At 40.3% G+C, this 24,808-nt stretch overlaps 2 protein-coding genes across 14 annotated transcripts in view; both read left to right on the top strand.

Annotated features, from left to right (window-relative positions):
• Window positions 1–13,128, top strand: part of CALD1 (caldesmon 1) — a 231,484-nt gene extending 218,356 nt beyond the window's left edge. For 7 of the 11 annotated variants that reach the window (XM_027538941.1, XM_027538940.1, XM_027538942.1 and 4 more), the window contains 4 exons: window positions 1,235–1,372; window positions 1,881–1,976; window positions 8,213–8,293; window positions 10,748–13,128. In XM_027538941.1, the coding sequence (XP_027394742.1) occupies window positions 1,235–1,372; window positions 1,881–1,976; window positions 8,213–8,293; window positions 10,748–10,756 (324 nt within the window). In that variant the 3' untranslated portion in view covers window positions 10,757–13,128. The remainder of the gene's footprint in view (window positions 1–1,234; window positions 1,373–1,880; window positions 1,977–8,212; window positions 8,294–10,747) is intronic. The other 4 variants (XM_027538945.1, XM_027538947.1, XM_027538948.1 and 1 more) reach the window with 1 other exon arrangement.
• Window positions 13,129–21,750: 8,622 nt separating this feature from the next.
• The window catches only part of LOC113891181 (cytosolic carboxypeptidase 3), an 84,142-nt gene continuing 81,084 nt past the window's right edge, over window positions 21,751–24,808 (top strand). The window contains exons 1-3 of one of the 3 annotated variants that reach the window (XM_027538929.1): window positions 21,751–22,327; window positions 23,250–23,357; window positions 24,220–24,280. The gene's annotated coding sequence lies outside the window, so the exon portion shown is untranslated. The remainder of the gene's footprint in view (window positions 22,328–23,249; window positions 23,358–24,219; window positions 24,281–24,808) is intronic. The other 2 variants (XM_027538930.1, XM_027538931.1) reach the window with 2 other exon arrangements.

Here is a 24,808-nt window from a genome sequence, read left to right as displayed (position 1 = left end):
CTTTTTTACACCCATTCATTCCTCCTTCCAGTATATTCTCCATGCAGTGGTCTCTCAGTCTTTCTCGATGTTTTGGCATATCCCTATCTTTGTTTCTTGGCATATACTGTTAGCTCTGCATGAAACGGTGTTTGTGCTTTCCTTCACCAACCTCTTTGAAGTCTTCCATTAGATCTGGGTTTAAATGTCTCGTCCGCAAAGTGGCCTACTTTTGCCCCCCTTAACTAAGTGTGTCGGAGAAGGCAATGGCACCCCACTCCAGTACTTTTGCCTGGAAAATCCCGTGGACGGAGGAGCCTGATGGGCTGCAGTCCATGGGGTTGCTAGAGTCGGACACAACTGAGTGACTTCACATTCACTTTTCACTTTCATGCATTGGAGAAGGAAATGGCAACCCACTCCAGTGTTCTTGCCTGGAGAATCCCAGGGACAGGGGAGTCTGGTGGGCTGCCGTCTCTGGGGTCGCACAGAGTCGGACACAACTGAAGCGACTTAGCAGCAGCAACTAAGTGCGTGCTCAGTTGCACAGTCTTGTCTGACTCTTTCCAACCCTTTGGACTGTAGCCTGCCAGACTCCCCTGTTCATGGGATTTTTCTGGCAAGAATACAGGAGTGTGTTGCTGTGCCCTCCTCCAGGGGATCTGACCAACCCTGGGATCAAACCCATGTTTCCTGCATCTCCTGCAGCGCAGGTGGATTCTTTACCACTTGAGCCACCTGGGAAGCCCCCTAAACTAAGTACCACTGTCCTGTTCTGTGGTCTCTTGGCATGCTTTCAGCTCCACACTCATCTTTCATAGTACTTATTGCAAGGTGAAATAATACTGAATAACTAGTTACCATCTGTCCTACTAATGTCAGTCCAGTGGGGCTTACAGAGCAGACTCTTGAGTGCCACCATGTCCCCAGAGCCTAACACAGTGCCTGGCACACAGCAGGCACTCAAGAAGTGTCTGTTGAAGAAATGAAGTAGCATATCACTATAACAATAAGTGGCGGGGGGAGATGCTAATGAAAAGCATATTTCAATTTGAAAAGATCCTCTGAAGTAGATATAATGGTTTATTCGGAAATAGAGATGTTATCAAAATGTATGGAAATTATGAGTCACTTTTGGTGAAGGTGTTTACCCAATGAATTTGTTGAGTGATAACGTTGAGGCAGACAGGCTTACTATAGTTTTATGAGAACAAACTTATCAGCACCAATCCTAAAAATAATTCACATACTTCAGGGAACAAAAGCTGCAAAACCTACAAAGCCAGCAGCCTCGGACCTTCCTGTTCCTGCCGAAGGTGTCCGCAACATCAAGAGCATGTGGGAGAAAGGCAATGTGTTCTCATCCCCCACTGCTTCGGGCACACCAAACAAGGTGAGCAAGGGTTGCTGTCTTTTCATTCTGGAGGTTGGATCCCCGCCACCCGCCCCCACCCCCCCGCCTTTTTTCCCCCTTTTTTTTTCTTTTAGGAATTACATAGTTAATTACAAAAGCAGTGAAGAAAGTATAATTCTTACTTTTTTTTGCAATGACCACAAAAGCAAGGTCAGAAAGAGTGTGTTCCTGAGGTTCATATACTATGGTATGTGATTGTATACTGAGGTTGTATACTATGCCCTGGCCAGAGGCCTCTAAATACAATGCCCGGAGTTCATCACTAACCTTGGGATTGGCAGGGGAGGGGAAGTGCAGGGGGAAGAAAACCAGATATCATACGCTTTCAATATCAAGTTCAAGGTTCATTTTCCTTAAAATAGTTCGTATAATGATCAGCAATTGATTGGTGCTGTATGAAATAATACTGAATAGTATTTTGAGGTTGCTTTGAATTTCCAGGTAGTTTTTTTTTTTCCCTTTAACATTGGATGCTTGACCTTTACAGGAAACCGCCGGCTTGAAGGTGGGGGTCTCCAGCCGCATCAACGAATGGCTAACCAAAACGCCCGAGGGAAGCAAGTCGCCTGCTCCCAAGCCTTCTGTAAGTAGCTCCAGGTTTTTCTGAATGTCTTTGATAGCTCAGCTTCCAGCAACAGAAGAAAACAGGCTGTTGGGAGTTTTGTCTGGGAAAAACAGGGCCCCTGTTCTTGGCTGCGACTGCTGAGTAACAAACAAGGAGGGGCTAAGATGAGAGAGAGCAGTCCCGAGCAGCTGCACTGTCATTTACCCAGAAGGTAGAACGAAACGGTCATCACCTCTCCTCCCGGATCGCGGAGGCAGTTCAGATTTGCCCTCTTAACTATCTGTGTGTTTAGTTTCTATTCTATGAGTTAAGCTAGGAATTTGAAAATGTCAAATGATCTCGGCCATTTCTGTGTCAAGAGCACCCCTAGACTTAGAATGTTATGCTGGCTATCGAACTCACATTTTCTAATTTGCCTAATTTCTGTAACTTAACACAAAAATACAGTGATTAGGTAGTTGTTGAAATAATTGCTGTAATTTCCTTGTCAACACCTCCAAAGAAAAGCCATTTAAAACAAAACAACAGTAAGACTAGAAACTATAAAACCTGGTTATGAATGTTATTTTTGGAAATTTAAAATCTTCTTATTAAGCATGGCTTTCTTACTAAAAATATTCTCTTAACCTTTTCATTGAATGTATATGGTAGTTGCCTTGCATTTATCATTATAATCAAAAGACTTATGAAGCTCCCTACTGTACACTGGTGAGCTTTCTCTGTTCAGTTGGCTTTTATAGCTTTGTTGGTGCCCAAGGTAGCAAAAGACTCTGCTGTCACAACTACCCCATTCCAGAGGCAGAAGAAAAGCTTCCCAAACTCTAGGTCTCTGCACCATTGAGCATTTAATTGCACCCATTGGCTCCATGTTTAATCTCCAAAGTCACTAGAGTTTATCACCTTTCCAACTGAAAAAAGAAAAAATGGAAATATTTCCATACTCTTCTTGGGTACAATTCCTTATAATCAATTAATATTCAGCCTGAGATTCTTTACCTAAAGGCCTCACAGAGATATAAAACTAATGTGAACCTAGTTTACAACTGGAAAGTTAATATATTGAAAAGAAATCTTTTTCCTGCTCCCAATAGATATAGATTCTTTGTGACTGTGGACTGTAGCCCCTGAGACTACTCTGTCCATGGGATTTTTCCGGCAAGAATACTGGAGTAGGTTGCCATTTCCTCCTCCAGAGGATATTCCTGACTCAGGGATCGAACCCACATCTCCTGTGTCTTCTGCATTGCTGGCAGATTTCCTTGCCCTCTGGGCCATCAGGGAAGTCCTCAGATATACGAAAGGAAGCCTATAAAAGGAGATAGTAGGGCTTTCTGGGTGGCCCTAGTGGTGAAGAACCCGCCTACCAATGTAGGAGACTTAAGAGACACAGGTTCAATCCCTGGCTCGGGAAGATTCCCTGAAGGAGGCATGGCAACCCACTCCAGTATTCTTGCCTGGAAATCCCATGGGCAGGAATCTGGCAGGCTACAGTCCACGGGGTCAAAAAGAGTCAGACATGACTGAAGTGACTTAGCACACACAAGGCAAGGGATGATACCCTCAAGGTAAGTGATCTTTAGTGCCTCAAGTTTCCCTAGCACCCAAGGTGATATAAAGAATGGAAATTATTTTTTAATGGCAGGTAATATAAAGTTTTATGGTTCGAGACCAGTGTTTATCAACCTCATTGAATTATCCCTTTGAAAACCTAATGAAATCTAAGGACCCTCTCCCCTAAAACATTGCATATAATATAAGTTCAGCAAGTTTGTGGACCCATTTAAGACTTCTCAGGATAGCAAGATAAGAAGAAAGAGGTGTATGTTTTTCTTCTTTCTTCTTGGGTGAATATGGCACGTTGCTAAAGGAGGTGGTCAGTTTTTTACATGTATTTGCAACCTTGTTTCATTTCAGTCCCAGATTATACTCATATATTTGGTCAAGGACCTGACCCATACTCTTTTATCAACACTTTAACTGATAAGCCTATCATCTATTTCATCCTAATGGGAGTGTTAAAAAGATTCAATTCAGTTAGTATTACAATAGGTATAGCTGAGTCAAGGTTTCCACAAAAATCCCCATTTTCTGGGAATTATTGATGACCTCCTAAAAATGGCAGGACAAACAGGCATTACAGGGAAATTACAAAATCATTGCCTGCTTTATCTAATATTTAATAAGTAATTTGCTAGACTGTCTACTAGGGCAGGGTCCCCAACCCCCAGACTACAGACCAGTAGTGGTCTGTGGCCTGTTAGGAACTGAGTCACACACAGCAGGAGGTGAGTGGCAGGAGAGCAAGTGAAGGTTCATCTTTATTTACAGCTGTTTTCCGTCACTTGCATTACCGCCTGATTCTGCATTTTGCTGAATTGTATAATTATTTCATTATATTTCACAGTGTAATATAATAATAGAAATAAAGTACACAATAAATGTAACACATTTGAATCATCTTGAAACCATTCTCCCCTACCCCTGGTCCATGGAAAAATTGTCTTCCTTGAAACGGGTCCGTCATGCCAAAAAGGTTGGCAACTACTATAATACTGTGTAGAGAAGAAAAGGAAAGAAGAATGTGGCAATTAGTATACATCAGAATGATCTCTTTTTCCCCATGTCCCATTGGATTTTGTAGACTAGTGTGGCTTCCTTGATAAAGGCCAGGTCGAAAGATAATGATACATAATTGATGTTATAGATAAAAGGCCAGCTTGAGTATTCTTAATAAGCAACTTTGAGCTTTGTGCACATTCCAAGTGTAGTAGACCAGCAACATGTCATTCAGGAAGAGAAATAACTTGGAGTTCAACAAGGCAGGATTGTGAACCACAGACAATAAGGATTCAACAGAAAGGAAATGAAAATGTCCAAACTACTGGGAAGAGCCGGAAGGGTCCTGTAGATATGAGTACATGAAACTTATCAGACAAAAGGTTAAATCCAGGAAGGCGGCTTAGAAAGTCAGGTCAAGAAAGGCTGTTTAGGTCTTATCCAGGGTTTTTCACTCTGGTGGCCTGCAGCTAAGATCTGTGTAGACCAGGCCATCATGCTTTATTTTCCCTTTTAAAATTATAATTCAAACACATTTTTGAGGTGTGGAGGTATGCACTCTTTAATTTGTCGATTCCCTCTTTTTCAAAATTTAAAATTTTCTTCCACCAGCCACTTTCGGCTTTTGTGTTTCTAACCTGTCTCTTCATGAAAGGCATGTGAGTTTGACAGCCTGGGGATTCTGGTCAGGCCGACGCTGAGCTCAGGATGTTAGAAGATTACCTAAGGACAACAGTAGAGAGGAGGCTCCCAAAGCCACCCTTCTAATTGGGGGCCATAAGTGATTTATTCTTAGCCCTTGGTTTCTATTCCTTGGCATATGTGTGTGGAGGGGAAAGCCAGGGTTGTGTTTCCAGATGTGTGGCACGTGGCCATTAAGGAAAAATCAGAGAGAAGTTTTCTCACCAAAATAGTGCTCACCCAGTGAAACCTCAAGAAGTAAAAGAGATTCGTGTTCAGTTCTAAACTTCACCTAAGATAAAAACCATCCTCTGCTGCTAGCTATGAATTAATTTTCATGTAATTAAAAGTGCTCAGAAGCTTGTCAAATCAATATTACTTGGGGTTTCTAAAAATCAGTAACTTATTTAAACACTGATCTATACCTGATTCTTTGCTGGGACATCTATTGCTATTTGTGGGTAGAATTTACAGGACTTCAGTGTCACTGTGTAAAATTCTGAATATGTCTGTTGTACCTGGTTTGTCTGTTCTTTGTGTCTAAACTACATGTTATATACAGCAATTAAAATGCTAATTTATCTTTCTTTTTGTTTAAAAAAAACACCAACTTTGTCCTTCTCAGCTGAATTCTCTTCTTCATTCTTTGATCTCTGGTTGACTGGAAGTCTGCTTTCCTGCCTTCATTTTTCCCTGTTCTTCTGGAGTGGGTCTTTCTCTAAAATGTAGTAGGCCAGTCAGGTAATTTCATTTATATTTCCCATTTGATTTAAAATGCCAGTTTGCTACTTGGATGTTAATATTTTCTTTAAATGGACTCTCTAAACTCTTTAAGTGACCTCAAAAGATTCATAGGCAGGATTTAAGAGAGATACAATTCATTTTCCTCAGTAGAAGAGTATTCACATTAAAAAAAAAAGTATTTGTCTTATATAAATCAAATAAATAAAGTAGTAATAGCCACTTTCCAGAGCTACCATTAGCATGTTCCTGATTATAGTCTCCAAATTTTTTAAACAGTCTTCCAGACAATTTGGCAGCTTCTGCCTACATGGAAATATACAGTGGAACTTTTCAAAAACAACCTGATTTGTTGCTTACTGGTTCCAAGTTAAATAGGTGTAACTCTCTAACAGAATATCAGGAATCCACATCACAGTGAAAATCCAGAAATTTATTAATAATAAGATTAAGGTAAATCTGAACTGCTTCACATGATACTATTAACCAGTGCATCTTCAACGTTACAATCTCAATAGTTATCTATGAAAAAACATATGTCCGCTTAGACTGGTGTCCATGGATAAATGCAATTGCTGTTAGCTTTGCCTTCTAATGAGAAAAGGGTTTGCCAAAATAAACATTACTATTTCAGTAAAACACATTTATTTTCCAGAAACTGCCTTTGCCAAGGACTAATATAAGCAAATGTTAGAAGAAAAGTAAATGGAAACAGAAATTTGGATCCTTGTCTAAGCCAGATTCATTATGAGGTAGTAAATAAAAAATCCAAGATATATAGCTGTTATCGTATTTTAGTGTTTTCTTCCCAAGATTTTCACGGGTTCTTGCATATGTCATCAACCTGTCAGTTTCTCTTATGGGTACAGTTTGTAGTAAATGTTTACTTTCATGGGGCCGGCTTCTCCTGATACACTTCTGAATTACCACTTGCTTCTCAGAAAACATAAAATTATTTTAGTCTGAGAAAAGTGTAATTACAAAAGTGTCCTAGATTGGGCTGCCCTAAAATAGTGGTTCCTGTGCAAGTAGGGTACTTGGGACGTGAAGAAAACACTATAGGAAGTGAGGCGGGAAAAGAAAACAGCCAATTAAGAATGTTTATTAAGCAACTCACTACGTGAGCTTTTAAACGTAACCCCACTGGGAAAAACCTAGAAGCCATCACAAAACACATGCTTCTAATTACCCTACCTGAGGCGTGAGCGAGTCTAAGAAATAGTCTCGCACCAAATCTCATGGATGAGTGATTGAAGACTGCTCTTAGGGATGACTCTGAACATCCAGGTTGCCCCCTGGGTGGGCAAAGTGGGCACCTGTAGCCTGAGGAAGTCCTCAGGCGAAGAGATGCAGGGTTGGCCATTGGAAGTCCAGCTGATATGCATTAGTCTTAAGGGCTGGGGGCCGTGAGGCCAAAAAGAAAGCTAATTGGCAAGGGATGAAGTGTTTATCCAATCCCCTGAAAATTATTTATTTATTTTAGGTATTTTTTAATTTTTAAACTTTTTATTTTATGTTGGAGTATGCCAAAAAATTGGGCTTCCCTGATAGCTCAGTAGATAAAGAATCCACCTGCAATACAGGAGACCCTGGTTCGGTTCCTGGGTCAGGAAGATCCCCTGGAGAAGTGATTGGCTACCCACTCCAGTATTGTTGACTTCTCTTGTGGCTCAGCTGGTAAAGAATCCACCTGCACTGCGGGAGACCTGGGTTCGATCTCTGGGTTGGGAAGATCCCCTGGAGAAGGGAAAGGCTGCTGCTGCTAAGTCGCTTCAGTCGTGTCCGACTCTGTGTGACCCCGTAGACGGAAGCCCGCCAGGCTCCCCCGTCCCTGGGATTCCCACTCCAGTATTCTGGCCTAGAGAATTCCATGGACTCCATGGGGTTGCAAAGAGTTGGACACGACTGAGCAACTTTCACTTTCATACCAAAAATTATTTAAAACCTATGTGCTATTCACTTCTAAGGACATAGAAAGTTAAAAATAGGCTATCTCATTTTAAATATGCTTATATTCCAATTTTACAGGTCAATAAACAGTAAGTCCTCAGTGAATAACGGGACCTCAGTGCTGGATAGTTTGAGCCCATTCTCGTGTCACAACATAGGTCAGGGTCTATATAAAATCAAACAATGGTTAGCAATCCTTTTGATTCAAACCATTTCACATCACTCGGATAAAGTGTGTTACACAAATAAACAACATGTGATTTATTTAGACCTGGCCAGAACATACAAAGAGCCACATATTAATTTTTCTGCTTTCTGTTCATTAGGATTTGAGGCCAGGAGATGTATCTGGCAAGAGGAACCTCTGGGAAAAGCAATCTGTGGACAAGGTCACTTCCCCCACTAAGGTAATCTACTGGGAGATTTGTTTTTCATGGGTTCATTTCCTACTGTATCCTGCAGTGTGAGGTCCCAGGGTCAAATGAGAAATAGCACTGATCCACAGTCTTGCCTGAGTAACCATCAGTTTCTAAAGACCTGTATATGGTACAGTGAAGGGCAGTGTCATGGAGCCTTCAGCGTGGTAGGTTTGTCAGTTACACAAGGTAAATAGTCCAGATCCGTGAGATGGTTCCCAGACTTTCCAGAAACATCGTAGTAAAAGGGGTGTTGATCTATACCATGAAACTCTTTCTAAGATATTCTAAGTCCAGGTTTGAAGATCAGAATTTTCAGATTGCCCAGGGAAGAAACTTCTCTCTCCCTACAGGGTAGTTTGAAAGCTGCTTTCTGGAGCCATTCTAAGGGGTCGCATTGCCAGCAGCCTAGGACTCAAGGCTGATATGACAAAAAATTAAAATAACATTCAAAAGTTAGCAAAATTTGCTACTCTATGAAAACTAGTGGCTAAGGATGTTTGGATTTGTCTTTTTTTTCTTCTTCTGCTTATTCTTCATAAAGGGGACTCTGGACAATACCTAAATGATGCATAAACTAAAAACAGGACCCCTTGTTGTAGCATTTTATTTCAAGTAATAATTCCAGTCTTCTCTTTTGGTAGAGAGAAAATTGAAAAAAGAAAAATCAGGGAGTAACAGTTAGTAAAATTAGGCTAGTCTGCTTATGGCCAGGGTAGAACTCCATACACAGAAGCACTTTTTAAGCAACTTAGGACTGAAGAACATCTCAAAAGCATCTGAAGAATCACTGCAATTCACAAAAGGGAAAGAATTGCTTCCTCTTTCCTACTTCTGTGTGCTAAAGTCTGGGCTGTTAAGTCTGAGTGTGTTATTCCATCTTCTCTATTAGTTCTCAGTTGTTACATTCTTGTAATAAAATCCACTGGGCCAGCCTCTCTACTTAAATGACTTTTAAATAAGCTTTCTAAATAATCGCTAATATATTAAAAGTATCAGTAATAATTATCACCATTACAAATCGCTAACATGTAATGAACATACACTATATACAAGAAACTGTTCTACCTTCTCAACCTACCTTATCTTATTTGACCCTCCAGTCACCATTATTTATTTTATTTTTCAGTCACCATTATTATTATTAGCCCCATTTAGATCTGAGGAAAATGAGGCACAGAGAGTTAAGTAACTTTCTCAAAGTCACACAGCAAACAAGGAGCAAAGCCTGGATTAAACTCAGGCAGTCAGATCTGAGCCTGCATTCTTAACTATTATACATGATGGGGTTTTTATGAGAATTGCATACTCAATAGAAAATATAACATTCTGAGTTTCTTACACAGTTTTCTCCTGGTGGAAGGGAAAGGAGTCATTTTTCAGTTGTTCTTTAAAAAAAAAAAAAAGAAGAAGTTTTGTTGGCCTAAGCCATTATGACCCTTCTAGGAAAGATCTTTCATAAATGACAGTCCAAATGTTTATATAGTCTCCTGAGTAGGAGATAGCTGTCCATAGGCCATCATCACAAGTTTAATAGATCCCCTCTGGACAGCATTCCTCTGAGGCAGTGTTCTAGAAAGTAAAGATACGGTCTGGGATGGTCAGACTCAGACAGCACCACTCACATACAATACAACACAAATGGTACTCCCTGAAATTGTGCAACATTGTGATAAAGGGTAAGACTTCACACATACCAGCCCCTCCTCTTTGATCTATACCATGAACCTCTTTCTACAGTAATAATAATAACATAACCAGCAGTCCCAGAGCTGAGTTTATGAGGTAGCAAAGTAGACAGCTCCTTTGGGCCAAAATGTCAAACTCACTAGTATCATGTCATGCAGTAATTCCTTTGAAATGAAACTATCTATTTGAAATTGTGGATTCACAACAACTCAACATTCATGAATACTTCAGCAAAGACTTTTATCAGCTAGCAGAAGAAAAGAAATGGTGTACAATGAGACCATGGATCAGACATGTTTCTAGGGTAGGGGTGTATGAATAGGAAGTAGGAAATGAAAAAACCGGAGAGAACTGAAGATAAGCCTAGTCCGCTTTACCATCATGCCTTGATGTGGCCTAGACTAAGCCATTCAGTCATGCATGCCTATCTTGGGATGCATATCATAGAGTCCTGGCCCTTATAGTAGTTAAAAAAAAAACAACAACAAACCTCTTTGACCCTGAATGCCATGAGCAAGGCTCCAGATCAAGATATGAAAAAGGGAATATAAAGAAGAAAAAAAGAGGAAAGTGAAAAAAACAACAGAGGAAAGGATAGACTGAAAGAACAGGAGCATATTTAAATGAAATGCCAACAATAGTCCTCCCTTTCATAAACATTTATTCCTGCCATATTATGATTCTTTTTTTTTATTCTGACACAAAATGTCTAGCTGAAACACCATGGCCTGCCTATTTAAAGCTTTCTTCTCTTAGCAGGTTTGAGACAGTTCAAGAAAGAACCCAAAGTAGCCGCTCAAGATGCTGGACCAGCTCAGTTGAAGAGGGCTAATTTGCTCTGTTTTATATTTATGTTGATTTACTAAATTGGGTTCATTTCCTTTTGTTTTGTTTTTCATTATCCCAGTAAACCCATGTATATTATCACTATATTTAATAATCACAGTCTAGAAATGTTCATGGTAAAAGTACTGCCTTTGCACAGGAGCCTGTTTCTAAAGAAACCCATGCTGTGAAATAGAGACTTTTCTACTGATCATCCTAACTCTGTGTCTGAACAGTGATACCAGCCACATTGAAAGTCAACAAAAGGAGATCCGAGTTGGAAATTGCCTGAGGAATGTGCAGTATCCAGAAAAATGAAACCTAGTGGTTTAAAAACAAAACAGAAGTCATGTCATTTCTGCACTTTAGAATAAAGCATGGAAGAAATTATCTTATAGGCAATTGTAACACTTTGTGAAAGTAACCCACTTCAGATTTGAGATACTGCAATGTTTCTCTTCAAAATAGAAAGATGTACGGTTAAGGTATTACTTTTTTCATGTTGATGAATATCTAAATTGGGTTATGATGTTAGCTGACAGTGGTACTGATTTCTTTAGGTTGGTTGCTTTGTGGATTTCTTTGGTAGTGATAGTAAACCACATTTTAGATGACCCTGATCATGTATGTATGTGCATACATGTACACAAACACACTAATGGTAGAAAGCTTTTTTATGTGCTAGGCTATTATATTTAGCAGTATGTCCCTGTAACTAGCCAATATCACTGCTTTTTAAAAACTAAAAATCACAATATTATATTAATATTTCATATTTGCCAATAGCAACATGGCAGAATAGGTATCGATATGTTTCCAATGCTGGATAACCTATAAGAAAGAGAGATTCAAAGTGTCAAAATGCATTGACATTTTCTATAAAACATAGTACTTAGTTTATAATTAAGAGCAATCTTGAAGTCCAGTGTGAATTGTACCAAATCTACCAAACTTAAAGCTTGCTCAGAACTTCACTCTTAAGAATCAAGTTCACAATAGATTGGCTTAAATGCTATCTGAGTTCTCTTCCTTCTCTGAAAATTAAAGACAAGAATCTTAGTGACAAAATTGTACAGCTTAGAATTCCATAAATAAGTGTACTAAGACCAACTTTGACTAATCTCTGGAAGCAGAAAAGTAAGCAAAAGCCACTATTTAGGAGTCATGACCTACTTACATCTTTAACATCTTTTTAGTTAAACTTTTCTACCTTTATTAGTCATTGGTACTTGCCATAAGTTGATAATGTGCTGAGCTTTCAAAAAATATATATGTAATTTTCATTAGTTTTACCTTTTTCCCCAAGAGTCTGTCAACTCATCATTTGTACACACACAATCCGGATATCAGATCTTCTTTTAGCTCATATGCATTCATCTATTCTTCACAATAAATAAGAGTACTCCAGTGTCTTGGCAATATGTTCTAGCATAGAGCTATACGTATAGTGTAGTTCTATAAACCTATACCTCATGACTTACCAAAGTTATCTTAGTATCAATTCCTACCATAATGAGGGAGCCTCCCAAATGACCCTTTTCTAATCCACAATGTTCCCTGGGGGAGCTTGCCAGGGTAGGGCTGGCATGAGGAGTGACTAGCGCCTTCCAGAGGCTCTTTTCCTCGAAAATCAATATAGAGTTGTTGACTCCTCTAGCTTTTAGCACACCTAGGCCAAAGAAAGTAAAGCCAGCAATATTGCACAAGTCACCCACCCATGACAGAGTAGACATGAGTCTATGATAAGATGAACTAGAATTCACATGCAGTGCCTGAGTTAGCACTGACTCCCACGACTGGAGTGAAATGGATCAAAGTTTGAATTATGGCCTATATCGAGATAAAGTTTCTTTGTTGTACTTTTGAATAAGAGCTTCTCCTGATCACTGTTATATATTTTTTTCTAGAAAGTCTAAAATTAAGAAGAGAATATATCGATTGATCCTGACTTTTATTCCAGTATTTGGATGGAATAACTTTTAGGGTAGATTTTTGTTTGGTTTGAATTTAATTTTTTGAAAAAGAAACTCCTCGTTTACTTGTTTCATTACAATTCTCTTTGTTATCTTTTTAAGAGATAAACCTGCAAGGTGACTAGCATGTTCTGTGAATCTGCCATTCCTGAAAATTTTATAAACACAATATTTTTCACTGATAATTGATCGCTGCAATAAATATATATTGTGAAAATGCATCCACAATAAATGGAATTCCTCCAAATGTCTTTGCCTCACTTGTTTTATGTACTATATTAATTAAAAGAGTTCTGTCTGATGTAATAAAGATGATGGCATAGCAAAATGTGTATTTCAGATTGAGTCTTGGATTCATTTTTTAAGTAAGAAAGCTATTTCATATTATTAGATACTTCTTATTACAAGCAGTTTTTCAACAGAACATTAAGAATCGCTCTGACTGGGACAACTGATCAAACATATATGGAAAGTTTGAAAAGAGGGATTAAAAACTTTTTCTTAAAAAAAAATTATCAAATATTCCTTTCTCCTCCTCTCATTCCCCATGTTGTCACAAGTCATTGCTCTTGCTCCTGCGGTGGCAGTATTGTTTTCTAAAAGGCAGTGTCTTTTATAGTAGAAATACCCATTTAATATATACTGCTATACTGCTAAGTCACTTCAGTCGTGTCCGACTCTGTGCGACCCCACAGACGGCAGCCCATCAGGCTCCCCCGTCCCTGGGATTCTCCAGGCAAGAACACTGGAGTGGGTTGCCATTTCCTTCTCCAATGCATGAAAGTGAAAAGTGAAAGTCAAGTCGCTCAGTCAGGTCCGACCCTCAGCGACCCCATGGACTGCAGCCCACCAGGCTCCTCCGTCCATAGGATTTTCCAGGCAAGAGTACTGGAATTGGGTGCCATTGCCTTCTCCAGGGGGCTTCCCTGGCGGCTCAGAGGTTAAAGCATCTACCTCCAATGAGGAAGACCCGGGATCGATCCCTGGGTTGGGAAGATCCCCTGGAGAAGGAAATGGTAACCCACTCCAGTATTCTTGCCTGGAGAATCCCATGGACGGAGAAGCCTGGTAGGCTACAGTCCACGGAGTCGAAAAGAGTCGGACACGACTGAGCGACTTCACTTTCACTTTCAATATATACTATTTGTCTATAAAATACTATTTGCAAGACACTAGTGATTATATTTAAATCCAAAGGTATTTTTTCATAGCAGTTTTATATATTTAAGTAGCACTACTTGAAATCTGAGGCTCGTCTTACAAAGGTTTTATTTATTTACTTGTATTATTTTGACTGTGCTGGGTCTTCATTGCTGTGTGCGAACTTTCTGCAGTTGTGGCATTCAGGCCTCTCATTGCAGAGCAGGGACTCTAGCACACGAGGGCTCAGTTCCCATCATGGTATATGGGATCTTAGTTTCCCCCACCAGGGATTGAACCTGTGTCCCCAGCATTGGAAGGTGGGTTCTTAACCACTGCACTACCAGGGAAGTCCCCTCATAAAGGTTTTAAATTGTGAGTCCAGAGGCTCTGAACAGCCCCCTCAGCCCTGTTCATAAGACTGATAAAGAGTTAGCAAACTACTGTACCTTAAAAACATTAGTACTTTTGACATTTCCATCCTCATAAGGACTCTAAGTTTAGACAATAAGATACTTATCATCAAAGTCTATCACAAAATTAAGCAATGAAAAGCATACAGCCTGTAGTACTAGTACCAAACTGATAGGATTAGGGATGGGTCAAAGTTAGTCCTACAATGTGCATATTCAGGGTTTGAGCTCAAAGATGTTACGGTCTTGTGTGTGATGTAGAAACAGGTCTGTATTAGGGAGTTTTTTCTACTCTTGCTTGCATGTGTGTTCCAAGTAGAAAGATGGATAAGATCTCATGACCCTAAACACATCTTCTTCCACAGAATAAGGAGATGGCCTAATAAGGTCTTGATTTGAGTGCTGTGTCTATTTGTGTTTAAGCTTATTAATCATGTTGTCCAAACATTCTATATCCTTACTAATGTTTTGTTCCTTTCTTCTAGCTATGACTGAAAAAGGAATGTGAAAATCTCCCTCTATTATTATGGAGTTGTCTATTTCTACTTGTGAATATATTAATTTTGCTTTCATATTTTAAGCTCATGGTTTTGGTGCATACAGAAATCTGGAATCATTTTCCAAGTGAATTGAATTATTTTAGTATTACGAAGTGCGTGTGCCTACTAAGTTGCTTCAGTCTTGTCCAACTCTTTGTGACCCAATAGATTGTAGCCCACCAGGCTCTTCTGTCCATGGAATTCTCCAGGGAAGAATACTGGCATGGGTTGCCATGTCCTCCTCCACAGGAAACTTCCTGACCCAGGATTGATTGAACAGTGTCTCTTAAGTATCCTGCATTGGCAGGCAGGCTCTTTACTGGTAGCACCACAATTATGAAGTGATGCTCTAATTATAGAAAAGATTTTTGCCTTAAAGTTTATTTTTTCTATTCTTAACGTTGCTTCCATGGCTTTCTTTTGGTTAGCACTCGCAGGTGGCTCAGTGGTAAAGAATCTGCCTGCCAGGGCAAGAAACACAGGAGGTGCAGTTCAATCCCTGGGTTGGGAAGATCCCCTGGAGTACGAAATGGCAACCTTCTCCAATTTTCTTGCCTGGAGAATCCCATGAACAGAGGAGCCTGGTGGGCGATAGTCTATGGGGTCCCAAAGAGTCAGACTGAGCAACTGAGACTTGGCAACTGCTAACTTTACTTCTACCCTTTTACTTTTTTCTTTTTAACTTCACTGCCTCAACGATAAGTTGTAGTTTTTGGTCTCTTATTTTTCAATTTTTTTTTTTTATTGGAGTAGCTTTACCATGTTGTGTTAGTTTCTGCTATGAAGCAAAGTGAATCAGCCACATGTGTACATACATTCCCTCTTCCTTGGATTTCCTTCCCATTTAGGTTACGACAGAGCATTACAGTCGGTTCTCGACTCTTTTATTTTCAACCTTTGTGTGTGTGTGGTGTGTGTGTATTTGATGTATAACTTTCTCTACCCCTTTACTATCAACATTTGTATATCTTTAGTTTTAGATATACGTTCACTTAGCCTGGTATCCATGGATAAATGCAATTGCTATTAGCTTTGGCTTCCTAATGAGAAAAGAGTTTGCCAAAATAAGCATTATTATTTCAGTAAAACACATTTATTTTCTACAAAATACCTTTGCCAAGTACTAATAGAAGCAAGTGCTGGAAGAAAAGTAAATGGAAACAGAAATTTGGATCCTTATCCAAGCCAAATTCATTACGAGGTAGTAAATAAAGAATCAACATTCTAACCTCTGTTCCCCGTAATTCCTCACAAGAGATTGCTATTTCCTAGGAGCATGCCTTGAAGACAGCCCCTTGTCAAGGGGCAAGTTGGGGCCACCGTGCTCCTCTTGAAGCACACAGACAAAGAACAATAACAGCACTGAAGGCCACCACGGCAGACTCTGCAACTTGGCCCAGCCATGAGATATCTGCCCTTCCCCCAGCCCTGAATCATCCTCACACGACAAGGAACTAGCACTTGGAAGAAAGAGGGGATGAATGTAAATAGTAGAACATCACTTTCCTCTCACTTTCTAAGTCACCAGAGCTAGGGACAGATTTGGGAGGTAATGAAGAGGACACTGAATCGAGTTTGAAATTGAACATGTACTGCATATCAAATATCAGATAACCCCAGGTGCTTCTGGGATCCATACGGATTCCTCAGCCAAATGATGACAAGACCTCTACAGCCACATAACCACTGACTTCTGTGATGTCATAAATAACTGATTACCCTAGTCATCTCATCTTCTCATTTAAGTCTCTGCTCAAAATGATATGACCACACAGAATAAATCACATTCCTAACACAATTTACATTTGGCCATATGTTGCTAAAGTGACCTTAACTCCTGATTGCCATGCCAATAACTGTAACTTTTGGGTTTTTCTTTTCTTTTCTTACTATTGCCTTTTATACTGCAGGCTTAGAGGAGATGAATCCATCCAAAAACTGGAGGAGGAAAAGTTACTGCACAGGTAAAGCGGACTTCCTAGGAAGCAGAAGCTGCTCCATGTGGAGTGTATCCCTTAACCTCTGATAAGATCGTAGACAAGGGGAACAAAAACTCATTATGCCATAATAGACCTTTGGGATGACGTTTACTCCTTCCACTTTAATTTGAAGGCAAAGAATTTCATTTTCACTATATTCTACTGTCAAATAGGAGAGTAAGTTTTTCTTAAAAAAAAAAAAAAAGCTAAAAAGCAACAGGTGCTTAAGGACATCATTTTAAATTCATCTGGGGAAGAAAGAGGTCCTAATGAAACCTCTTTCCTTAAAATGTAATGACTCCAGCTAAACCAGCAGTCCCCTACCTTTTTGTCACCAGGAACTAGTTTTGTGAAAGACAATTCTTCCACAGACCAGGGGTAAGGGGTGGTTTGGGGATGATTCAGGCACATTTATTGTGCACTTTTGGCTCAGATGGTAAAGAATCTTCCTCTAATGTGGGAGACATGGGTTCAATCCCTAGCTTGGAAAGATCCCCTGGAGAAGGGCACGGCTACCCACTCCAGTATTTTTGCCTGGAAAATTCCATAGACAGAGGAGCCTGGTGGGCTACAGTCCATGGGGTCGCTAAGAGTCAGACACAACTGAGCGACTTTCACTTGACTTTATTTCTGTTATTATAATATGAGCTCCACCTTAGATCATCAGGCATTAGATTCCATAGGTGGGGGACCCCTGGGCTAAACAGTTCTGCCTAGTATAATTCATAACATGGTCTTCTCTCAGAACCATTGTACTTGCTGATTCTCCTGCCTGCTAAGGTCTCCCCCTAGACATCCACGTGGCTCATCCCTTTCCTTGCTTCAGGTCTCTGCTCAAAAGTCTGTTCAGAGAGACTTTCCTGGACTGTTCATCAGGAGAGCCACATCTACTGAGGTCCACCCACCAGAGTACTCCCTATGCGCTTTAATTTTCCATTTTATTTCTCTCCACGCCGATTATTATCAGCTGGGTGCTTTTTTTTTTTTTTTAACACCACCCTTATGGCAGAAAGTGAAGAAGAACTAAAAAGCCTCCTGATGAAAGTGAAAGAGGAGAGTGAAAAAGTTGGCTTAAAACTCAGCATTCATAAAACTAAGATCGTAGCATCCGGTCATATCACTTCATGGCAAATAGGTGGGGAAATAGTGGAAACAGTGGCAGACTTTATTTTGGGGAGCTCCAAAATCACTGCAGATGGTGACTGCAGCCATGAAATTAAAAGATGCTTGCTCCCTGGAAGCAAAGTTATGATCAACCTGCTGCTGCTAAGTCGCTTCAGTTGTGTCCGACTGTGCGACCCCATAGACGGCAGCCCACCAGGCTCCCCCATCCCTGGGATTCTCCAGACAAGAACACTGGAGTGGGTTGCCATTTCCTTCTCCAATGCATGAAAGTGAAAAGTGAAAGTGAAGTCGCTCAGTTGTGCCCGACTCTTAGCGACCCCATGGACTGCAGCCCACCAGGCTCCTGCATCCATGGGATTTTCCAGGCAAGAGTACTGGAGTGGGGTGCCATTGCCTTCTCCATGATCAACCTAGGCAGCTTATTAAAAAGCAGAGACATTACTTTGCCAACAAAGGTCCATCTAGTCAAGGCTATGATTTTTCCAGTAGTCATGTATGGATGTGAGAGTTGGATTATAAAGAAAGCTGAGTGCTGAAGAACTGACGCTTTTGAACTGTGGTGGTGAAGACTCTTGAGAGTTCCTTGGCCTGCAAGGAGATCCAACCAGTCCATCCTAAAGGAATCAGTCCTGGGGGTTCATTGGAAGGACTGATGCTGAAGCTGAAGTTCTAATATTTTGGCCACCTGATGTGAAGTGCCGACTTGTTGGAAAAGACCCTGATGCTAGGAAAGATTGAAGGCGGGAGCAGAAGGGGACGACAGAGGCTGAGATGGTTGGATGGCATCACTGACTCAATGGACATGAGTTTGAGTAACTCCGAGAGTTGGTGATGGACAGGGAGGCCTGGTGTGCTGCAGTCCACAGGGTCGAAAAGAGTCGGACATGACTGAGCGACTGAACTGATTGGTCTGTCTTCTCCCAGTAGCACATAATCTCCACAAGGAATATCTGTTTTATTCCCTTCAAAAGCCTTCCACAGGGAACAATCCCTGGCAAGTAGTAGGGATTGAATAAATACTTGTTGAATTAATGAAAGAATGAGTAAAAAATTTTCAAAGTTTTTAAATTTTTATTACACACTATAATTTTTCTCTGTAGGATCACTTGAAATACGATTGCGTAAACATTTGAACTAAAGATCTTGAGACCTAAGTTCCAGCCCTGCCATCCATTTCTTGTGTAACTTGGTTAGATCATTTCTTGGAGTTTCACCTTGTGTGTCTGACACTATGGCTTGCAATCTTGACTCTAAAATCCAACACAAAATAGATTCCATATATAAAAATTGTCTATGCATGTCATCTGTAGTAACATGTATGACCTCCAATACTTTGGCCACCTGATGCGAAGAGCTGACTCATTTGAAAAGACCCTGATGCTGGGAGAGGTTAAGGGCAGGAGAAGGGGACGACAGAGGATAAGATGGTTGGATGGCATCGCTGACTCAATGGACATGGGTTTGGGTGGACTCCAGGAGTTGGTGATGGACAGGGAGGCCTGGCGTGCTGAGGTTCATGGGTTCGCAAAGAGTCGGACACGACTGAGACTGAACTGAACTGATGACATAAAACCAGGTACAATTATAAAGGGTTATTATTTTCCAAGAAAGTGTGATCTAATAATGTGCTCTATTTCTTTTTCTGGAAGGGCCAATCTTCCAAACCTCTGACATCAAAAAATTATGTTATTTTTTAGAAACTGACAAAATTTAACCAGAGACTATTAATCTATTTCCATGTTTAAGCTATTGCTTTGCTCTTTATTCTACTGTGAAACTTGCTATGGTCCATCATCTCCATTTCTACAATATTACAAATCTCATGACACATAATGCCTCATGCAGGCACCAAAGTTTTTTTTTTTTTAGCTGTACTTGGAAAACTATTCCAAACAAACTATCCAATTAGCTAAAGACCAGGGGGAAATCAAGATTGAATATACAGGAATAATGACTAAGTCTGTTATGGGAAGATCATATTTAATTAGATGAAACAGTCATGTAATGTAATTTGCATAATGTCCTCTACACCGTTGTTGTCGCTGTTTACTCACTGCGTCGTGTCTGAGCCATTTCCGACTCTGTGGACTGTAGCCCGCCAGACTTCTTTGTCCATGGGATTCTCCAGGCAGGAATACTGGAGTGGGTTGCCATTTCCTTCTCCAGGGGATCTTCCAGACCCAGGGATTGAACCTGTGTCCCCTGTATTGGCCGGCGGATTCTTTATCACTGAACCATGATTATTATTCTTAAAGTATCTCTGAGCTGATAAAAATCTCGAGACTTCACCCTGGTTTATCTCTGACTCTTCTATCAAACATTTAAAAAGAAAAGTCTCATTTTCCAAATCCAATAAAGATTATTGGCCACACAACTGTGCAAAATGAACAAATAAAGTTCAACAAAGCACAAGCCTTAACCAGTCTGCTCCACTGTCTCCTCGGAGAAGGGAAAAGGCAGACAGCTGAGGTGCAGCACCGAGGGAACAAATACTTGTCCGCCCCTATGATTTCTTGCTAGCCACCTTCCCGCAGCCAGAGGCACTTTGACGCCTGTGTGTCTCTCCCTAGCTCCCGTCATCTTCAGCACTTTCCCTTTCAGTTCAGTTCAGTTCAGTCCCTCAGTCGTGCCTGACTCCCCGCCACCCCATGGACTACAGCACGGCCAGGCCTCCCTGTCCATCACCAACTCCCGAGCTTACTCAAACTTTAGTCCATTGAGTCGGTGATGCCATCCAAGTACAGCTTTCCCTTTCAGATCAGATCAGATCAGTCGCTCAGTTGTGTCCGACTCTTTGCGACCCCATGAATCACAGCACGCCGGGCCTCACTGTCCATCACCAACTCCCGGAGTTCACTGAGACCCATGTCCATCGAGTCAGTGATGCCATCCAGCCATCTCATCCTCTGTCGTCCCCTTCTCCTCCTGCCCCCAATCCCTCCCAGCATCAGAGTGTTTTCCAATGAGTCAACTCTTCGCATGAGGTTTATATTCTTTGCAGCCAAAGATGGAGAAGCTCTATAAAGTCAGCAAAAACAAGACCAGGAGCTGACTGTGGCTCAGACCATGAACACCTTATTGCCAAATTCAGACTTAAATTGAAGAAAGTAGGGAAAACCACTAGACCATTCAGGTATGACCTAAATCAAATCCCTTATGATTATACAGTGGAAGTGAGAAATAGATTTAAGGGCCTAGATCTGATAGATAGAGTGCCTGATGAACTATGGAATGAGGTTTGGGACATTGTACAGGAGACAGGGATCAAGACCATCCCCATGGAAAAGAAATGCAAAAAAGCAAAATGGCTGTCTGGGGAGGCCTTACAAATAGCTATGAAAAGAAGAGAAGCAAAAAGCAAAGGAGAAAAGGAAAGATAAAAGCATCTGAATGCAGAGTTCCAAAGAATAGCAAGGAGAGATAAGAAAGCCTTCTTCAGCGATCAATGCAAAGAAATAGAGGAAAACAACAGAAAGGGAAAGACTAGGGATCTCTTCAAGAAAATCAGAGATACCAAAGGAACATTTCATGCAAAGATGAGCTCGATAAAGGACAGAAATGGTATGGACCTAACAGAAGCAGAAGATATTAAGAAGAGATGGCAAGAATACACAGAAGAACTGTACAAAAAAGATCTTCACGACCCAGATAATCACGATGGTGTGATCACTGACCTAGAGCCAGACATCCTGGAATGTGAAGTCAAGTGGGCCTTAGAAAGCATCACTACGAACAAAGCTAGTGAAGGTGATGGAATTCCAGTTGAGCTTTCCCTTTACTTCAGCTGAAATGCAGCGTAGCTGTCTGCCCGAGGTCTCGCGAGGGTGACCCCGTTGCCCTGGTAACGAGTGCGGCGCGCCACGAGGTGAAGGGCGTGGCGGGGGCTGCTCAACTGCGGTAGAGTTTTATCCAGTGTCGGGGCTGTTGGCGTCTGGGGCAGAGCTGCGGCTCCCGGCACGGAAGAGGCGGCTGGCCGGGCCGCGGGACGACTGACCTGGCCGGGAAACTCGGGGCGAGGGGGAGGTGGCCGCGACGGGACAGGGAAGTGCCGAGGGGGACAGTCCCTAAGGGGAAAGATAGCGCCCCAGAAAATGTGCCCTTCCCCCTACTGCTGGGTCGCGAAGTAAGTGTGGGAGGAACACCTGGGCCCCCCCGGGAATTGTGGCTTCACTGTCCTTCCAGCCGAGGAAGTTGTTCCTGCCCGCGGAAGGCCCCCCGCACGACTGGGCGGGGCGGTGCCGGCAGTGTCGCTTCTGAGATAGAAGAAGCGCGCGGAGGGAGCGCCCCTTAGATCTGCCTGTGTCTGTGGCGTCCCTGGCGCTTAGGTTCTACCCTGCAGCAGGTTGGTGCGCCTCTTATTTTCACCTAAAAACACAGAACCAAAATTTATACCAGTCTAGTTTTCCAAAATTGGAGTTGCGGTCCCCAAACGGAAACTTCAGTCTCTTACTACTGAAGGAATCACCCATAAGACAGACTTTTCTGTTGTATTCGTAGTTTTTCCGCTATGGAGCTTGGGCTTTATATAGTCCTCGCTCTAAACACTTTGTTGAAAAGAGCGTCTTTATGTCGTCCACGCTCTAAAACCCTTTTTGTAGAAAAGAGCGTAAACCAGTAGTTTCAAAATTAGTAAATTCCTTTAGTCTCTCAAAAATAGTAGACTCTTGACAAGCAATTTCTATTATTTCATTGTCTTTACCATTTAAGAGAATACTCGCATTGGGAGGATTAATGGTCGTTGCCGTATTGATTGAAATTCCAGTAAGGCTTACAACCGAATATTTAGAACAGACAGTATCTACAGAATATCAACCAAAATACAGAGAATAAAAGCCTATTTTCATTTGAAAAATTACGCAGAAAAAATATTAACTATATTATTGAAACTCAATGCCTGAATCAGTAACTGTAAATTTTCTTTGATTCATGATTTTTTTTTAATGCCTCAGGCTCATTCTGAACTTTCTATCGCTGTATGGTATTTAATTGTAAATAGAGGATGTAAATGATTTGACTGTGTACCCTGGAAATTCCTTTTTCAATTAAATTATTTACTTGTTTTTTCTTTTGTGATTTTTGTCTCTAATAAAAATAGAAAATTATTTAAATCTTTGAAATTAAAGGTTTAATTAGCTGTGTCCTAATTTACTTTATAGAGGAACCTTTTGTCACTATTAATTAAATTGAATATATTTGGGGATAAACATTTAATGTGTGCTTAAAAAGAAAACTACCAAACAAGTTCCTTACAAATTGTTTTATAGCCAACCTACATAATAAAAGAAATTTCAAGCCAGATACTGGAAGAGATGTCAGAAGATTCAGAAAAGGAAGACTATTCAGACAGAACAATCAGTGATGAAGATGAATCAGTATGTTTTTCTCAACTTTATCCTACTTAAAACTTGTTATAAAATACGAATTCCCAGTAAAAATGTTATCAATTCAATTGACTAACAATCAGTTGGATACTTAAATCACTTGTCACTGAAGTTGGGAAATAAATTGATTGAAAGCAAAGCTGTAACTGTGTGCAGTATGCCCTATGTAAAAAGAGAATCTATATTGGGGTTTATTTGAGAAAGTATTTTGGGTAAGACTTCTCTGAGTTATCTTCAGAGTGCGACCTCCTATTTCTAAACCTACTGTGTGTCACCATAATAGGTTTCCTGTGGCAGTGATGTAGCAAAAGTACATAGAGGAAGAAAGCGGGGAGGGGAGAAACAGTAGTTTTTCTCTATAAACAAAATAGCTCAGCAGTAGTTAAAAAGATTTCTTCTGGTTCCAGCACATATTTCTAAGAAATTCCCTTCACATTTTAGTAAAGTATAAATTATCTATGTAAGTTAAGGTCCCAAAATAAACTCCCCAAATGAGGTATAACCCATTAAAATGTCTGCGGCTTTCTGAGTTTCTTGTCTTTCTTCCATTTTCCGGTTAATTTTATATTGAATTTGAATTGTTTTGCCAGGTTTAACAAAAATCTTTAAACTATTTCTTCTCTACAATCATTAATACGGCCTTGCCTTGAAGAAGAGAAATAAAAGATGAAAACTTTGTTTCAGGATGTCAAAGTGTTGGGTACTTTGAGACCAACAGCTGATAATAACCCTTTAATTTTTTCATTTATTAAAGATTAAAGACACATTCAGTTCTAAGCATTAAGATGTAAAATATTTCTGGATTGAAAAGCTGTTTTTAAAATAGAAATATTTTTAAATTCTCTTGTTTTAGGATGAGGATAACTTTATGAAGTTTGTAAATGAAGACATCCATCAGTGTGCACTTCTAACAGGTTTGAAATTATTCATATATTCTCCCTTCTCTTTCTGATAAGACCTTAAGTAGATGAAAAATGAGAGAAAGCTAGAAAAGTCAGAGTGAATAACACAGGAATTATTATTCTGTTATTGGTAAGGAGAGATGTATTTTTAATAAGAGTATTTTGGAGTTTGAGCATTTTTTTTAATTGCAGTATAGGAGATTTACAGTATTCTGTTAGTTTCAGGTATACAGAAAAGTGACTCAGTTATATATATATAATATAGATAGTTTTTCACATTATTTTCCATTATAGGTTATTAGAAGATAATGTAATTGCCTGTGTTATTCAGTAAAGCCTTGTTTTTATCTATTTCATGTATAGTAGGTTGTTAATCCCATACTCTTAATTTATCCCTCCCCCTTCCTTTCCCCTGCGATAACCATAAATTTGTTTTCTATGTCTATGAATCTGTTTCTATTTTGTATATAGATTCATTTGTATTGTTTTTTAGATTCCACATATAAACCATATTGAAGTTTGTCTTCCTCTGTCTAACTT

The sequence above is a fragment of the Bos indicus x Bos taurus genome, chromosome 4, assembly GCF_003369695.1.
Source record: "Bos indicus x Bos taurus breed Angus x Brahman F1 hybrid chromosome 4, Bos_hybrid_MaternalHap_v2.0, whole genome shotgun sequence".
In the NCBI taxonomy this organism is placed as follows: domain Eukaryota; kingdom Metazoa; phylum Chordata; class Mammalia; order Artiodactyla; family Bovidae; genus Bos; species Bos indicus x Bos taurus.
The sequence above is the reverse complement of the archived record's forward strand: the minus strand, read 5'-3'. Positions and strand labels throughout refer to the sequence as shown.